A 17,625-nucleotide genomic window follows, 5' to 3' on the forward strand; every position below is an offset into this window, starting at 1 on the left:
AGCTAAAAACCCGTTCGGCTTTATTAAAATCCTCTTGTTTTCCATAAGCAGTTATTAGCATCAAAGCATCCATTTCATTAAAATTCCACCAATGCTGAGTTCTAAGCCACTCAAGTATCTACAAAAGTAAGAATATCAAACCTAATTATTAATCCAATGGTTTAAATGCTTAATAATCCCATTTGACTTATGAATGGCTTGAATCAGGTTGTTTATCTCTAACTGGTCATATGGATAAAACCACATATATTAGCTTAAAAAAAAGGGCCAAATGTGTCAAAATCCAGCCAAAGAGTAAATTTAATGCAAAAAAAATTCTAATTTTATAATAAAAATATATAATTGGATAAATACATTCTTTTGTAATCATATTTAACATGCGAGTTATTCATAAAAGAATTAAAACTTTGGACAAGAATGTTTTAAGTCAACCCAACGCATACCAAAAGATTTAACAATTTTGACGTAAACAGTGTTTATGTTACCCAACCTGCCCGTAACCTATGAGGAAAAGTCAAAACTGAATCTTTTGACTTTTAGAAGCATATATTTATTGGCATTCAGGCATTGTACCTCTGCAACAATATTCCATTTCTTTTGCTGCTTAAATCTAACTAATGTTCCCAAAACTAGGTCTTTTGGAAGAGGTTGGTTCTTGGTTCTTCGTGTTCTGAGCACGGAAACCGCGGACCCCACCTCATCGATTTCATTCATCATCTTTCTCCAGTTCTTTTGATCTGCCTCGTCAGCATCATCCTTAAATTCTTCAACCTTTTTTCTTTTCTGCATGAACTTTCTGGGTGCCAACATACCTTGACATATCACTTTTGCTTGTTTTTGTCGATTGAAGTTGACATCAAAGCGATATACACCAAGAATCTGCTCACTAGAGTATTAAAGCGTGTTAATATATATTGTATTAACTCTTTTCCAAAATCAGATGCATCACATTTTTTTCATATATGCATATATCCACATGCGTATCATGATTAAGACTTCCAATAAATTTAACAAAATGATGCATCTCATTTAATCGAATTCAAGCCTATGACCAACAATTCTTTACTAACTCTGTAAAAAGGTCGAAATTTAAAATTTAATTTTACTCAAAAGGTTAAAATTTCATTCAGTTTTAAAGTTGAAAACAGATCAGCTTGATTTCAAAGCATAGTTATCAAATGCGATAAGCAATTGAAAGCGTTGAGTCTGGGTCTAGCGCCCAGGCGATAAGCGCCAAAAAAGCGCCCGATTTAAAAAAAAATCGCACATTAAAAAAACCAATAATTTAACTTAAATAGACATCTTATGAAGAACACATACATTCATTCTTCAAATAGTTTATAAAACAAACAAAAACCAAAATACAAAACATGAAGTAGTACCAAGTACATTATAATAATTAGAAAAACCAAAACCAAAACATAGAAAAACCAAAATGGTTTTTAATACGCATGGAACAGGTTATTAAATGAAGTTTTAGACTATACGGTATGGATGTCATTTTACTTCTCATTTTGCAACGCCACGTCAGCGCCACGTCATACCCCACTCCACTTCAATCTCTTTCATAACATCAAGGAAATGGTTACCAATTTACCAATTCATCACTTCTCTCCCTTTTTAAATAAAATAATAATGTTTATATAACTAAAACTAATTTAAAGTTAACATATCTATATCATAGTCACATAAATCGCGGTACACTCCGGTACGGGTACGCGGTTCGGGTACGCGGTTCGCTAGGCTAGACGAATTTGGTACGGAGGGGGGTAGGCTCATTTTGGTACGAACCGGTACGGTGTACCATGTAGTTCGGTTCGATGCACCAAATAAATAACTAGCTATTTATAATTTATATATATTATAAATTTATTTTAATGCTTTTTATGTATAAATATATAAGTTTAATGATCAAACGTAAACTAGTGGTAATAGAGGGGGTTAATTGTTTGAATACACAAACTAATTTTACATTTGTAATAGGCTTTATGTAAAAGTTTATAAACTTTAGGGACTAAATGTAAAGAATGATAGAGTATTGGGTTAAGTATTAAATTATCAAAACTTTTTAAACCCTAAAATTACATATCAGCTGCCTCCCATCTTCCCGTCGGTCTCTTCCTTCTTCCTCTTTCCGGCAAGTAGCAGGTTCTGATTGGTTTGGAGCGACATTCCAGAAGCGATGTTCCAGAATTCCGGCCAAACAAGGAAGAATCGAATTATAGAAACCCGCCAATTGCTTTGGTCCGACGTACCAGAAATTGGGATACTCGATTTATTGTTCAATTAGAGCAACGGCCTTCAGATTCAAAATCGCGATTTAGGTTTTTAGGGATCGAAACGTACCGGAATTTGAATTCGCGAATTCTCCGGCGACCGGAATGCCGGCGAATTGCGATTGGGTACACAACGTACCAATACGAAATTCGTGGGTCTGTGAGCGATTTATGTGACTATGATCTATATAACTAGTTAATTACAAATATTTATCTAACTAATAATTATATAGTAAAAATAAATTATTGATATAGGGAATTTATAATAATAATAATAATAATAATAATAATAATAATAATCCAATTAAACACTACATCCATCTCCACCATTTCTCAACAATACAACATCGTCTTCTCTGTTGGGTTCGTAGGCCTTGTTGGCCCGGTTTATTATATGAAGTCAAAAGAGGAGACGGGTGTGGGCGGTCGGGCCCAAGCCCGGCCCGGTTTAGATTTCTTGCATAATAATTTACTAACCCTAGTTCAGTCTCTATATAAACAACATTATGTACTTGTAATATTGGTCACTCAATAAAGATATACCTAGTTGCCACCCGTGGACGTAGGTCAGTTTAGACCGAACCACGTTAAATCCTCGTGTTCGTTTACTGCTTTCGTGTGTGTGTTCAGTTTCGTGTGTGCGTTTAATCCTAACAAGTGGTATCTAGAGCTTAGGTTCGAGATCACACGAAAAACACGGGAACCAGCCGAGTCGCCGCCAAACCATCCAGCCGCCGCCACCCTACTGCGCTAGGGTTCCGCCGCCGCCTACGGTTTTCCGATCGCCGTTAGGGTTTCCGCCGTCGTTTCGCCGCTACTAAACCCAGCCCGCGCGATCTGCGTTTTTTTTTGTTGGTTCCGTTTGAAAGCTGTAAGCATCGTATTGTTCGATTCCAGGTTGTCTCTTTTGTTTCCGCTAGTGGCGTTTGAACAGAGAAGAAAAGAAGGGTTTGTATTATTATTTTTCTCTTGAGATTCATGCCAGACTAGGAAAAGACAAGGAAAAACAATATTATTTTTGTTGACAAGGGAGTTCAATGGCCACCAACTTTATCCAGATTGTTTAATTTTTTGAGAGGGTCTAGCTTGTTTATTTTGTTGGGCCCGAGATCCATTTAAGCAAGGGTCGAGATTCTATTTTGCAAAGTACGAGTCAAGAATAGTTGAATCAAGATCCTATTTTTCGTTGAAGAACAGTTTTAAGTCAGAAGAAGCGTTAAAGAAACGGAGAACCAGTGCCAACCGCGTTTGTCAGGTTTTATCGTTTCAGTTTAAAGTTTTAGTTTCTGATTTTCAGTTCGATATTCCGCTGCGTATAAATAGGTTGATTTTTTAACAGAGTTCAGTAGAACAGTTGTTAAGTTCAGGCCCGTGCGATTGCTGTGTTTGTCTCTGTTTTATCCAGTTTTTCGTTTTAGTCATTGTCATGGCAGAAGACGGAAAAGTTTCGATACAGAAGTTTGACGGACAGAAGTTTGGTTGGTGGAAGATGCAGATTGAGGCACTACTTTGTCAGAAAGACTTGGATGTAGTGCTTGAGGATGAAAAACCAGAAAAGTTGTCAGAAGCAGATTGGAAGAAGTTAGACAAGAAAGCTAGGGCTTGTATTACTTTGTCGTTGTCGGAAGATGTGGCGTTTAACATCATGAAAGAAACCACAACACGTGGTATGATGGAGGCGCTATCCAACATGTATGAGAAGCCTTCGGCAGCGAATAAAGTCCATATTATCCGAGAGCTAGTGACAACAAGAATGAAAGAGGGTGGGTCAGTTACAACTCATATCAATAATCTTAATTCGATCTTGTCCCGCTTAGTGTCAGTTGACATTAAGTTTGATGATGAAGTTCAAGGCCTCTTGTTATTATCCTCTTTGCCCGACAGTTGGTCGCAAACAGTGACTGCAGTTTGTAGTTCGTCTACAAATATTACTTTCGATGGGATTCGAGATCTGATTCTGGGAGAAGATTCAAGACGCAGAAGTTCAGGTGAATCATCAGGCAATATGCTAGTCACAGAAGGTAGAGGTAGGGGAAAACAGCAAGGCAGTGGGAGCAGGAAGAGGAGTCAGTCTAAGACTCGTAAAGATATTGAATATTGGGGTTGTAAAGAGAAAGGACACTTCAGGAATCAGTGTCCGAATGGTAAGAAAGAGGTGAACGTTACAGAAGACGACACAGATGACGGGGTCAGTAGTGATGAGGCTTTGGTTTGTAGTGTTGAGAGTAGCGTTGATGCTTGGGTGATGGATTCTGGTGCATCGTTTCATGCCACTCACTGTAGTGAAACGATGAAGAATCTTAAATTTGGGGATTTTGGAAAGGTTCGACTAGCGAATGATGATATTTTAGAGGTTACGGGTATAGGAGACGTTGATTTGATAACTTCAGCCGGTACTTCTTGGACTTTGAAAGACGTGAGGGTTATTCCAAGTTTGAAGAAACGTTTGATTTCAGTTGGGCAGTTGGATGACCAGGGGCACGATGTTAAGTTCGGGAATGGGCAGTGGAAAGTAGTCAAAGGGAATCTCGTGGTTGCTCGTGGCAAGAAAATGGGTTCGTTGTATATGGTCGATATGTCACCGAAAGGAGTGGATCCAGTTTTGGTGAAAGACAAAGTCCGGTTCACAGAATCTCGTGGGCAGAAGAAGGTTCGTTTTGCAAGTAACAAACCCAGAGCCAAAGTGAAGATTCAGGATGAACGAGCTAGGAAGGTTAAATCAGTTGGGGGACATCCTGACAGTGGGAGCACAGGTCGTGTTTCAGTTACAGTTCCAGGTCGACAGTGGATTAAGAAAACCAGTATTCCAGCTGTAAAAGTCTCTCCAATGAATTACTTGCTGAATATGGAGAGTGTTTGTTCTCACGTTATCTCAGGATCCGGTAGTTCGTTACAGTGGGAGCCGGTAGGGACAGAGAATGGGTCAGGGGCAGTTTCAGCCGTGACTGACGTGTTGGAGCTCCGGGGAGCTTCAACGGGCCTTCAGGTTAATTGATGAGAAGGCGGTGGCAACTAGAAGAAGTTTAATGTTCAGATTACAGAAGTACAATCATGAGTGCAGACGAGAGTACTCAAGGCCTCCGAGTGGGAGATTGTTGGGTTCGTAGGCCTTGTTGGCCCGGTTTATTATATGAAGTCAAAAGAGGAGACGGGTGTGGGCGGTCGGGCCCAAGCCCGGCCCGGTTTAGATTTCTTGCATAATAATTTACTAACCCTAGTTCAGTCTCTATATAAACAACATTATGTACTTGTAATATTGGTCACTCAATAAAGATATACCTAGTTGCCACCCGTGGACGTAGGTCAGTTTAGACCGAACCATGTTAAATCCTCGTGTTCGTTTACTGCTTTCGTGTGTGTGTTCAGTTTCGTGTGTGCGTTTAATCCTAACATTCTCCGCCCATGTTTTTGCAACGCAAACACATCTTCTCCCAATCTCTTCATTATCTCTGCAATCGAACCCAACCCAACCCCATCCTTGTTTCGGCACGGCGGCGATGGCTACAGAGGTGAAGGAGGAGGAAGAACAGTGAATGAAGAAGAAGAGAGGTGTGATTTGGAAGTGGGACGAGGAGAGAAACCTAAATAAAAACAAAGGAGGTGAGGATTTTGAGCGGTATTTTGAGCGGTGATTTTTCAACAACATTCTCGCCGCCGGACGGCCCCAAATAGCACGGTGTGGTGAACACCGCCGGCACCGCTCTCCACGTCATCTTTTCAGCGGCAATCAGGCATCCACACCTGATAGCCTTAGGGACTCCTAGAGAATATGAAGTTTTTAAATGGTATTTAATATGCATGGGGAGGTTTGGGAAACAATGAATGCAATTTAAATGTCTGTGGCATGCAAATCGCAATTAATGCGTCTGACGCTTTAAATGCGCTTAAGCGCAAAAAGCGCTCGCTTTTAATAACTATGTTTCAAAGGTCAGCTTGTATCACATTTCTCAAAATGTAGCCAATCATGATATTATCTTATTCATCGAAATACAGATATCCTTTTTGTATAGAATGACTAATAACTCACCATAGTTAGAGCTATTTCGTTCTAATAAACCAGAGAACTAAAAAAATCAATTTAGGCATGCAAACTAGTCGAGCCCTCCTGAGCTACTTGAGATCAGATCAATAAAAAGCTTAAATCGATTCGAGTTTTTCGAGCCTCATATAAATCTTGTTTAGTTATCGAGCCTGAGCTTGTGCCTTGTATGGGAACCTCGTTTAGGCTCATCAATCCTTAACACGCCTAGTCTATTTTTAAGTTTTACCTCTTTTGCACTTCGATGTACTGATTTCACACAGCACAACCGAGCTTTGGCTACAAGAGCTTGAGCCAAACTTAGGCTAGATTAAGGTTTTTCTCAAAATATAAAAAGCAATTAAAAACCTATATGAACTTAATTTGTAAACGTAAAACGAACCGAGCCCGTGCTTCAAAAAAAGGACTCATACTCTGGTAAGTCAAAACAAGCTCAAAAACAACAACAAACATACCCAGTAAAAAATCCCACCTATAGCGAAGCTATCAGCAGGGTCTGGGGAGGGTGGGATGTAGGCAAACCTTACCTTTATCTCGAAAAATAAAGAGGTTGCTTCTAGAGAGTCCCCCAGCTCAAAACCATGTGTATAAAACCGAATAAAAGAAATGCCACGTTCAACGGCTACACCTCTATGCAGAAGAAAAGAGAAAAAAATAAAAAATAGAATAAAATAAAATAATATAATAATAATAATAAAGGGTAATAGTAATAATAATAATAATAACAATAATAATAGCAGCAATAGTCGTAGTAATAAAAAGATAAATAATTATAGTGATGATAGTGATGAATAATCGGAAATAAAATAATAATTAAAAAAAATATTACAATAATATATCATTTAGCCCTAAAGAAATGGTTGAGCCCAAGTCCCTAGTACCCATTTTTAACCAAGAACTATAAATTTCCCCTAAAAGTCTTTAACCTTAATTCTACGTCTCCAATAATTCTTATCCTCAACCATGTCCTCGGAGAGGTGACAGTCTATCAAATCATGCCTAATCCTCTCATCCCAAGTCAATTGGGGTCGGCCTTTACCCCTCCTCCCCTCTAACAGGCGGCAGCGTATGTCTTCTCTTCACATGTTCAAACCATCTCAAATTCTCAAAACAAGCTCGTTTATACTTATTATTATATGTAACATAATATATATACTACTTAATATTTTAATCATAACTTTGCAAGTTTACATACAATGACTATTACAATAAATATATATATTAAATAAAAATTATATAGACAAGAGGCTGGCTCGATTGGAGCTTTTCGAGTAGCTCATGAGCGATTTGCATCCCTAATTAATAGCACATAATTACATCCTTTTTGTTAACAATTACAAAAAGCATGTTCAAATAGAGTACATAACCTAATAACATGAAATGATACAATTGAGCGTATAAGTACACATACTCTAATAAGCCTAAATTTTCACAAAACTGTATTAAACTAAATTAAAAGGAATAATTTTTACTGACTTGAAGTGTGAAACTGAAGAGTGACGAGTACGAGGAATGGAGAGAGTGTGAGACAGTGAAGCCGCCATGGTGGTTGTGGTCGCCGGAGACACCGTGTATCGCCGGTGGTTGGGTTGGATGATTGAATTGAATTGAGATAAGGTTTTAGACAGGGGTTTATGTTTATCAATTATCAAACCAATATCTCAATTCTCAATTTTATTTATTGAGTAGTTTTTAATTTTTATCCCCCGTATTACAGGGTTTATATAAATTTTTCGTTTCTAATACTATGACGTATTTTCTTTGAGTTTTAGTTTATTTATCGTAAGAAGATAATAATATAATTGAACCTATTTTGATTAATTTATGTTGGATTATGTTTATTTTTTAATAAAACGTTGAATGAATTATCGGCTTAATTTTTATATTTATTCGTTTATGTTCATTTGTTATAATTTGGATATTATTTTGTGTAACTTTTCATTTAAGTTAAACTTGAAAGAAAAAAAGAATCGTTGATGTAACTAAATCAGTATTGAGAAATTAAATTGGGGTTTAATTACGAGATTTGTTTTACATTTTACGTTTCTAATATTGATATATTTTTTTTGTATTTTAGTTTTATTTATTGTAAGGAAATTAATAATATACTTAGGGTTTAATGATGAAAGAGTTTCATAAATAAATGAGATGTTATAATCCGTTTAAAAGTTATATGGGTTTGATGATACCCATGACCCGCTTCTTTTTTTACTATAAAATTGTTTCATAACTATAAATAATATATTTTTTTAAAAATAAGCAGATATTAATTTTTAGTATATCCCTATTTTATCATATTTTCATATCAAAAAATATCTGGTAAGATTAATTTTTAATATAATGAGATGTTATAACCCGTCTAATGGCTATTTGGGTTGGTGAGACCCATACTCGTAAATTCGGGTCAAATAAATGAGAAACCACCATTTACAAATAAAGCAGTCTGGTGGTTTGAGAGAAAATATGGAGGTTTCGTTTATATATATTTAAGATTATTAAAACTTTATTACTCAAATATATGAATGAAAATAAAAAAAAATTATATAGTTTGAAAAAGTTTATTAAAAAAATGTTTATATAGTAAACTAAAAGTTTTGAATCTAACTTCTAACTATTTTAGTAAAAGACTACTCATTCTTCTCATTTGTCATTCTCTTAGCCATCATCCATTTTTCTCAGCCCATTTTAATATATGCTCATTATCTGTTAAGTCTTTTCAATTTTTATTAAATGTAATTTCTAATAGATTCATTCATTAACATTAATTGTGAAATAAGAAAATAAGGAAATATCAAAATTGAAATTGCAGGCATGCTAGAATAAAATTTTAAAGTCACAGATAATTGCAAATTAATGAAAATAAAGATTGCATCATCGTCGAAGAATTTGATTTCTGAACTACAAATTGTTTTTAAACTGGGATTCGAGCAGCAGTGCATAATTTTTTATATAAAATTGGTTTCAAATTTAGATTTAGAATTTTCTCATATGCATTTGAACTCATGAAAATGTGTATTTTTCTTAATTTTCACTAAACATTTTATATAAATATTGCAAATAAGGAGAATACATGTTATATATATCTTGAACATTATAATTATAATCCACATGTATAACGATTTACTATATGAACTATTTGCCAATTATTTATATGACTTTTTTGTGTAGCATAAATAATTTTAACAATAAGAAGATCCATATTTAGTTTTCAATATTTTCTTTTATAACTCATACCAACATTCTTCAGGAATATATATTTTATGGCATGATTTATACTTTTCTATACATTTAAATATATTTAATTTAATATGCCTTATAAGACAAAATACTTAACTAAAAACATTCAAAACGTTAAACCAAAAAAAAATTTCAATCTCATTCCACTATTATCGTTTTCGTTTTCATCAGTTATTTACATAATTTCAATATTATATTAACTTATTAATTTTATTTTTATACAAATATGTAACAACTCGGGTTCTCGCTTAACTTATTAATTACCAATTCCCGACCCGTTTTTGTTTTCGGAAAGTTTTAACTAATACTATTTTATTATTATTATTTTTTACCATATTTAATTAATATTTAAATATAACTTTCAATTATATACACAATTTACCCTAAACTTAAGTTTTTAACTCATTTTGTACCCATATTTAAAGTTCATGGACTAAATAGCAAATGTGATATTATAACCCAGATTGATAACCCATTTATCTAACCCGAACCCGTTTTTGACCCAATATCGTTTACCCAAATCATGTCTTGCGCCTCAATTCTCGTAGATTAGTATGGAAACTGAATCAATATATGATTTTACTTCCTTACTCGGCACACCGACGTTTTTAATTTTGTTAATTTAATCAAAACGCGTCCATAGTTATTATTTGTTTGGCCGACATTGTTTGATAATCTATATACACGTTAACAAACATGATATTGCAATTAAAATCATCCTCAACATTTTATACCCGTCGCGAACCTAACCCTATGTTTAATTGAATAATAACACCCCGCACTCGACGAACAAGATCAAGATTGGCCGCTAGCTTCTCATCCCCTGTTGACCATCAATTCGCAACGATAACTGGTAATTTATATATGAGTTGTCACACCCTCACTTAGGGCCTAGGCGTGTGACCAATAGTTGGTACCTGTTTTGAAATTTTATCAGAGTTTTAGCGGAAGTCTTTAGTTTATAATAAAATATTAGTTTATATTTTGAAACATTAGTTTATTTGTAAATATAATAAAATATTTGATTTAATAGAAAGCTTCTCGAATAATAGATATTCGAGGGTTTGATTTATAAACCTTGTTTGATTTTATAAAACTTGTTTAAATATGTTTGCAATATTTTAATAATTTAAAATATTGAGCCATCTCTACCTTGCGAGCATCTATCTCCATGAGTTGGCTATAATTCCATGCTACTTGTGCTAACTTTATTTCCGGTAATATTTGGGGTGGGGGGGGGGAATACGTCAGCGATATGCTGGTGAATCGTTGATTCTAAAAACATTTTATAAATATTTCTTTGACTGACAAGATAGTTTTCTGAAACATCCTCAGTAGAAAAGTCTCTTATTTCTGGGATTTGTACCACTTGCCATACACACACAATTACGGTTCTCCGGGAACTGATGCCTATTGGGTACCGGCGCCATTGGGAACTGACGCCCATTGGGAACTGATGCCCATTGTTGAACTTATATTATGATCTCTAGTCTGCGGCCGCGTAGCCTTGACTAGTATACTAGATTAATTATGTTTGGATCCAGACATATGTGTACTCGGTTTGAGTTTGTTTTTATTTTCTATCTTGTATTTTAATAGGGATCACGTAATCCCATAAATCTTTAATTGACTGTCTTTGTTTAAGATAAACAACCCGTTTATCTTGACTGAAAAAGGTTTAACGTATTCACCTGTGACTATCTATTCTGAATGATGTGGTGATCTCGTTTGAAAACCTTTGTGAATGAATGAATGATTGAATGATTGACCTATAATAAAATTGGTTTATATAAATACCCGGATCGTCTTTTAATCCGGCTAAAGACCTTTAGTCTGGTTTTGATAGCTTAAACCTTGATTGATCATTTGCTTATAAAATACTTTGGAGATGAATTCCTTTCTCTTTATTTGCCAGTCATGTACTTTGTTTCTTCTTCAAGAAGAAATGTTAATGATATCTTTCTTCTTCAAGAAGAAACTTCATTTATCTATAACCTTTATATGTTAAGCCTTTTGTTTCTTAATTATTAAGAAACACTATTTTTTACTATACTTGTTGTAGGTAAAGCTTATCTTTCTTACTCTTGAAAAATTATTATTTTAACAATATCCTCATGTTTGTGAATACTTATATTTCTTAATTATAAAGAAATTACATTTTAGTTATTACTTTTGTTTATATATTTATATAAAAAAATTCTTATTTAATTGTTATCTTTTGATTTGATCAAGGTCCAGGCTATATCCATGACTAGGGTCTAAGCCTTGAGATAATAATATTTTATTTGGACAGAACTCCTACCTTGCTTAGCTTATTATTTTCTAGATTCTCGGGCAGCACTTCGACGTTTGCACGTATATTGAGAATCTTGATCAACAATTCCCTTGCACGCAAATCGAGGCAACGTTCGGGGGTCGCCGGGTCGTGTACGTACTTTGAGGCGGGACGTCGGGTCGGCGCGGTTTACGAGGTCGCCATGCGTTACGAAGTCGGCACGCAAAACGAGGTCGTTACGTGTTACAAGGTCAGCACGCAAAACGAGGTGTGCCGGTCGTTGGGATTGTCGATACGAACTTCAAGGTGTCGTTGGTATATGGTACGGATTATGAAATTATAATTGTCGGGTCGGTGGCACGGAAATCGAGGTAGAGAGAGAAAGTTTCTAGAGAGAGTGGGATTTTGGTGTGTAAATGAATGAGCCGATGTCCTCCTATTTATAGTTGAAATCCGGTCCCATCGCGCTACGCGATGGAACCTTTCTATTGGTCATCGCGTATCGCGATGACACATGTTACTCAGAGAGTGCCACGTATCGCCACGTGGCGGACACGTGTCACTTTATTAAGCAACCTCTGCCACGTGGCGGACACGTGTCATTTTCTAAGACACCCTATGCCACGTGTTGACACGTGGCGTACATGTGTCACTTCCCTGTTATCCTAGTCATCGCGTATCGCGATGGCTTAATGTCTTGAGCCGTAGCGTATCGCGACACCGCCCTTTTTGGGTTTTCTGTGATGTTCCTATCGCGTATCGGTATGTCTCCTTGGCTATGCCCGTCGCGTATCGCGAAGGGTTAATAAATCAAAATTTTTTTATTTTAATCCCTTTACTTTTATTAGCTTGTCATATTTGGATCAAAATTTTTGGGATGTTACATGAGTATTGGTTGTTTTTCAGCGCTTAGCATTAACCCTAACCTTAATTCAACAACCGTAGATCAGATTGAACAATTGCAGAATCTAGGGTTTATAAATATTTGGGGGGGTTTTGTCAGTATTGTATTTAAGGTATTAATTTCAGTTTATAAGCAACTGATCACATAGCTCAGTTGGCTAGAGGTGTTTGTGTGTTTGGTGAGCCGGCCATCAGCTCAGGTTCGAGCCTGGCCAGCCCCACCCTTTTTTTTATTTATTCTTTTTGCTATTTTATATGTATAAATGGTTTTTAATTAATATTAAACATCAAGTAAACTTTATTTTATAAAACTGACACCTATAAAGACAACGTTATCCTAAATCAATCTCGTGTATAAGTTTTCGTGTGTGTGTGTGTGTATGTATATGTATGTATGCATGCATGCATTATAAGCAAATATTAAATAATAATAAATCATCGTGTTTTACTTAAAAACCCGACACCGTTATTGGTGTTTTCTCATCATTTAACGTCTTTATAAATCTGTTATATATATATAGAGAGAGAGAGAGAGATATTATATAAACGTATTTAGTAGATTCTTCTTAAAATGTTTATACAAAATATTTATTTACATCTTATTACATATTATATTTATTATGATTATCTATTTATTTATATTAGTATCTTACTTATTCAAATAATTAAAAGTAAGTCTCACTTTATATTTAATTAAATTATTTTATTTAATTCTGATTTTATTATTTCAAGTATATGTTATATTAATTAAATTATTTAAGTATTTAATTAAAGTATTTTATATTGTTTATAATTAAATTCATATCATTTAACTAGGAATCCTTGACGGTATATCCCGAAGGGTTTACTTTTCTCACATCCATATTCGTATTTCGTTCATCTAATCAGGTGAGTAATCACTCCCTTATTTTATTTGTTTTCAAATGTTTTGGGGACACTTGAGTACCATTTATCAAATTATTTATCTTATTTTTTCTCAAACGCAAACTGTGATCTTTGTGTTGTGTATCAATTGAATGACTACTTGTTACTTGCTATTTTCATACTTGCTTACTTGAATCGCATTCGGAGAGGTCCAACATAATCTCATTATATTATGATCATACGACCGTCGTAGTGGCCGGAGCCCGATCGCATTGGCAATTGTTTTACTGACACTCATTACTTGCTTAACGATTTCATTGTTTATACTCACAGATAACAGTTTGCCTATTTTTATTCATTCATTTATATCATTATATATTATCATTTTTTTTTGTGTCAAAACTGGTAGTCTACCCACTCAACATGTGTTGTTGACAAATATATATTTTGTACGCATTTGCAGGTTATAGATTTGAATTGCTTTTCGAACTGAAGCTCACGTAGAGATGACTTTAGGATAATAAACATATACAAGAATAGTTGGTTTTGTATTTGTAATTTTATTTATTTTTATTGTATTTAAATGCTGTTTGATAATAAATAAATTAATTAGATATTGTCGCTTTATAATTTCATGATAGTACCTTGAGAGCTGTGGCAATCCGTTCGCGCCACGACATTTCCGCCTTAAGTTGGGATGTGACAAAATACATCGGACTGGGTTATGTTAGTTTTACTTGTTGGTTAGTACAAAATTTAAGTGTTTATTATGGTTTATATTCAAAATAATAAAGTTATACGCAATTTAAAAATAAAATCACAGTTATAACTTTTTATTAAATTTATAAAACTCATTAAGATTCACACATCTTAATTATTATGTAACTTAATAGAAATATATATAATATTTTTATTTTTTATTATTTATTATTTGTAACTTAATTATGTTTCTCATTATATTTAAGGATATTCCATTTCCACATTAACTTTTTTAAAAAATAAATAGTTAATCCGGTTAAAAGTCATTTACCATGCTTCCATAAAATCCGAAATCTTTGTTTTTTTCTATAAGTTGTTAAATATATATATATCGATTTGCTAAATATTCCAATAACTTCCCATAATATTAGCTAATAACACGAAATTAGTATTCAACATTTAAACATTTCCAATCCAATACTTTCAAGTATTATAGATAAGAATCACTTCATTCTCTTTATGCAACTTTAAATCTTCTAATATTCTACTAACTTAGAATAATCACTGTGATTTGACCATGCTTTAAGGTTAGTCTTTCTTTGTCATTTTTCTGACATTTGCATTCATATGAAATGAAACAAATCATTTTGTTATATTTTAATTTTTGGTTATATATGTTGCTTGATTATACAATTGTTAAATGTAAAATATAAAATCAATTAAAAATTTGTCATACATTGAATATTAATGACAACAAATTTATCTTGATCAAATCAATTTCAAATTCTAAAGATTCTAAAGATGATTATCTAATCAAAGTTTAGGTAATTTGGTTTTTGGGACAATAATGATTTATGGATAACTATAAGCAAATGATCTCAAATGATATTATATTAATTGATTAAAATGTATGATATTTTATGTGTATAAATATTTTTTTTGTTAGTTTCATTGATACATTATCATTTATATATGGTTGGTATGTATTTGAAGAACCTTTCTTGTCACACGGAAGAGTTATAAGCAGACCTATATGTTATCCCATCAAGAGTTACTAGCAGACATTTACTAAAGATTTTGATTTTTGATAAACAATGTATACCGACCAATACAATAAAAAATGTAGAGTACAAGGAATGTTTTACTTATTTGTAATATAATTATGTAATCTTAGTTATGTAATTTTAATGTAAATTGTATTAACAATATATGATCATGTTGTTGATTGGATTTTATTTAAAATTTGAAATTTTCATCAATTACTCATGTAAAACATGGGCATCAAAGTAGTTGAATTAATAAATCAATGGGGTTATTTTCTGTCTTAAAAGTAAATAAATATTTGGTCACTGTTATTTTCCTTTGTGAAATATCTATGATTTGACGCTATTAAATCCGTACGATGTGAACTTGTGATGGGAGCGTGGTGATGAAAATCGATTTAATTCTTCGGGACAACTCTCATTGGAATTAATTATTAATTTGTTTAAGAATCAAAGTTGTTCTATTTGTAGAGATTTAATCAAACTCTTAAACCGCTAACAAGCTTTAACTTTTTTTTACTGTGAACTTTTATAAACAAGTGTGGAAACCACAACCAACCTCCACAAATTTGGAGGAAGGCAAGAACAAACAAAACAACTATATAAAAAACAATTTACACCAATTGGACCAAGTTATCGCTCTGAAACTTGATACTTGTATCAAAGAAAGCTAGAGGACCTAATGTCACAAATAATGTCATCCACATTCGTCTTTTTACCTTTGAAAAGCTTCTCATTACGGGACTTCCATATGCACCAACAAGCTAAAATAATGATATCATGAAAAGTCTCATTCTTTTTGTGTTCAGGCCTAAAGATTAAAATAAAACCTTAGTCATATTTGTTATGTCAAAGTCAGAAACATTCTCTCCAAGAAGGAAAGATTTTTGACAGTTAATCTTTAGGCCTGAGCACAAAAGAAGCACCAGAAGAGATGAACAATATTTTTGAAGTTAGGAAATGACCATTCACCTAAAAGCATCGTGTTGTCAGTGTAAAGAAAGTTGGAGATATTTGAACCCCCTTCAAACAATCCCCTTCAAAAACCCCAATTCTTTAGCTTTATAGAGCATACCCGAAAGAGCTTCCATTACTATAAGAAATAAGAAATGCGACAATGGATCTCCTAGTCTCATCCCTTTGTAGCATTGGAACTCGAAGGCCCGTTGACTAACACTGAAGATCTCGCCAATGAAAGAAACCTTTAATCCAAATGCACCAGTGCACCACTAATCTGAAAACCCCATTTGAGACATAACAGAAATTAAGAAGTCCCCGTTCACGTTGTCGTATGCCTTTTCGAAGTCGATCTTGAAGAAAAACGAACTATTCTTCTTTTTATTAACCCGTGATAGTATTTCATTCACAATGACCGTCCAATATGAATTTTTCCTTAAGGAAGGCTGATTGAGAGTCTGAAATAATCTAATTACGAACTTGTTTTGAAAATGACCTTTTTTATCACCCCAACCAACGCAATCGGCCTAAAATCGTTAAGACCTGCAAGGTCTTTAATCTTAGGAATGAGAGCAATAAAAGATGACCCATAGGCCCGACTAATGCAACCTTTTAACAAGCTTTAACTACATCACACATAACCACTCAACCAACTTGTTTCCTTGTTATAAATCAGTTTCATATGTATATATGTAATAATTGTTGGTATAATGACACAAACTTTTAAATTACAATATTAATTAACAGACAATATAATGTAATTAACTTTTAAGGTTTAGTACTTCAGTCACATAAACGTCGCCTTATATATATAGTTTCTCTTTACAATTTTTGAGGAATATCTTACAAGTCTTTTATACATCCTCCCTATCTCGGGTTTTAATAAAACTTGATCAATTTAATTTTATATTTTGTACAAGTTTTTATTATTTCTATCAGTTAATTACTATAACCTTGATATATTTAATAATACTTTCATTTAGTTTACTAAAAATATTTTTTTAACTAAATGTATAAGATAGATATATTTAATTGATTTCAAAGTTCAATTAATTAAACACCAATCACTTATATCCTTTGTGAACAAGAGAATTTAAAATTTTGACTCAATAATTTCACTAAGACATCCACGGCTGAACCACTCATCAATAGTGGTTCTTATGATGTTATGTTTTTCAATTTCAAATTTGGTGGTTTTTGGCAACGTTTTATATCCATGATCTTGTACCGTATGACTATGACTGGCGTTTTCGTCCAATATATCACTACTTTAAGTGCGGCTAGGATCTTTTACACATTTAGATGAAGCGAAGGATTCGTCCATACAATCGG

General features: G+C 33.7%; 1 protein-coding gene across 1 annotated transcript; it reads right to left on the reverse strand.

Annotated features, from left to right (window-relative positions):
• Nucleotides 1-4: 4 nt before the first annotated feature.
• On the reverse strand, nt 5-7,950 carry LOC143590328 (pentatricopeptide repeat-containing protein At3g59040-like; the record flags this gene model as incomplete). Its single annotated transcript, XM_077070839.1, has 3 exons — nt 7,792-7,950; nt 574-886; nt 5-118 (listed from the first exon to the last, which is right to left on the reverse strand). Coding segments are annotated over exons 1-3 (495 nt in total), but the record flags the coding sequence as incomplete, so codon positions are not given.
• Nucleotides 7,951-17,625: the final 9,675 nt, after the last annotated feature.

This window comes from Bidens hawaiensis, unplaced genomic scaffold, assembly GCF_021521415.1.
Source record: "Bidens hawaiensis isolate Kalapana, Puna unplaced genomic scaffold, B.hawaiensis_p1.1 tig00038476_1, whole genome shotgun sequence".
In the NCBI taxonomy this organism is placed as follows: Eukaryota; Viridiplantae; Streptophyta; class Magnoliopsida; order Asterales; family Asteraceae; genus Bidens; species Bidens hawaiensis.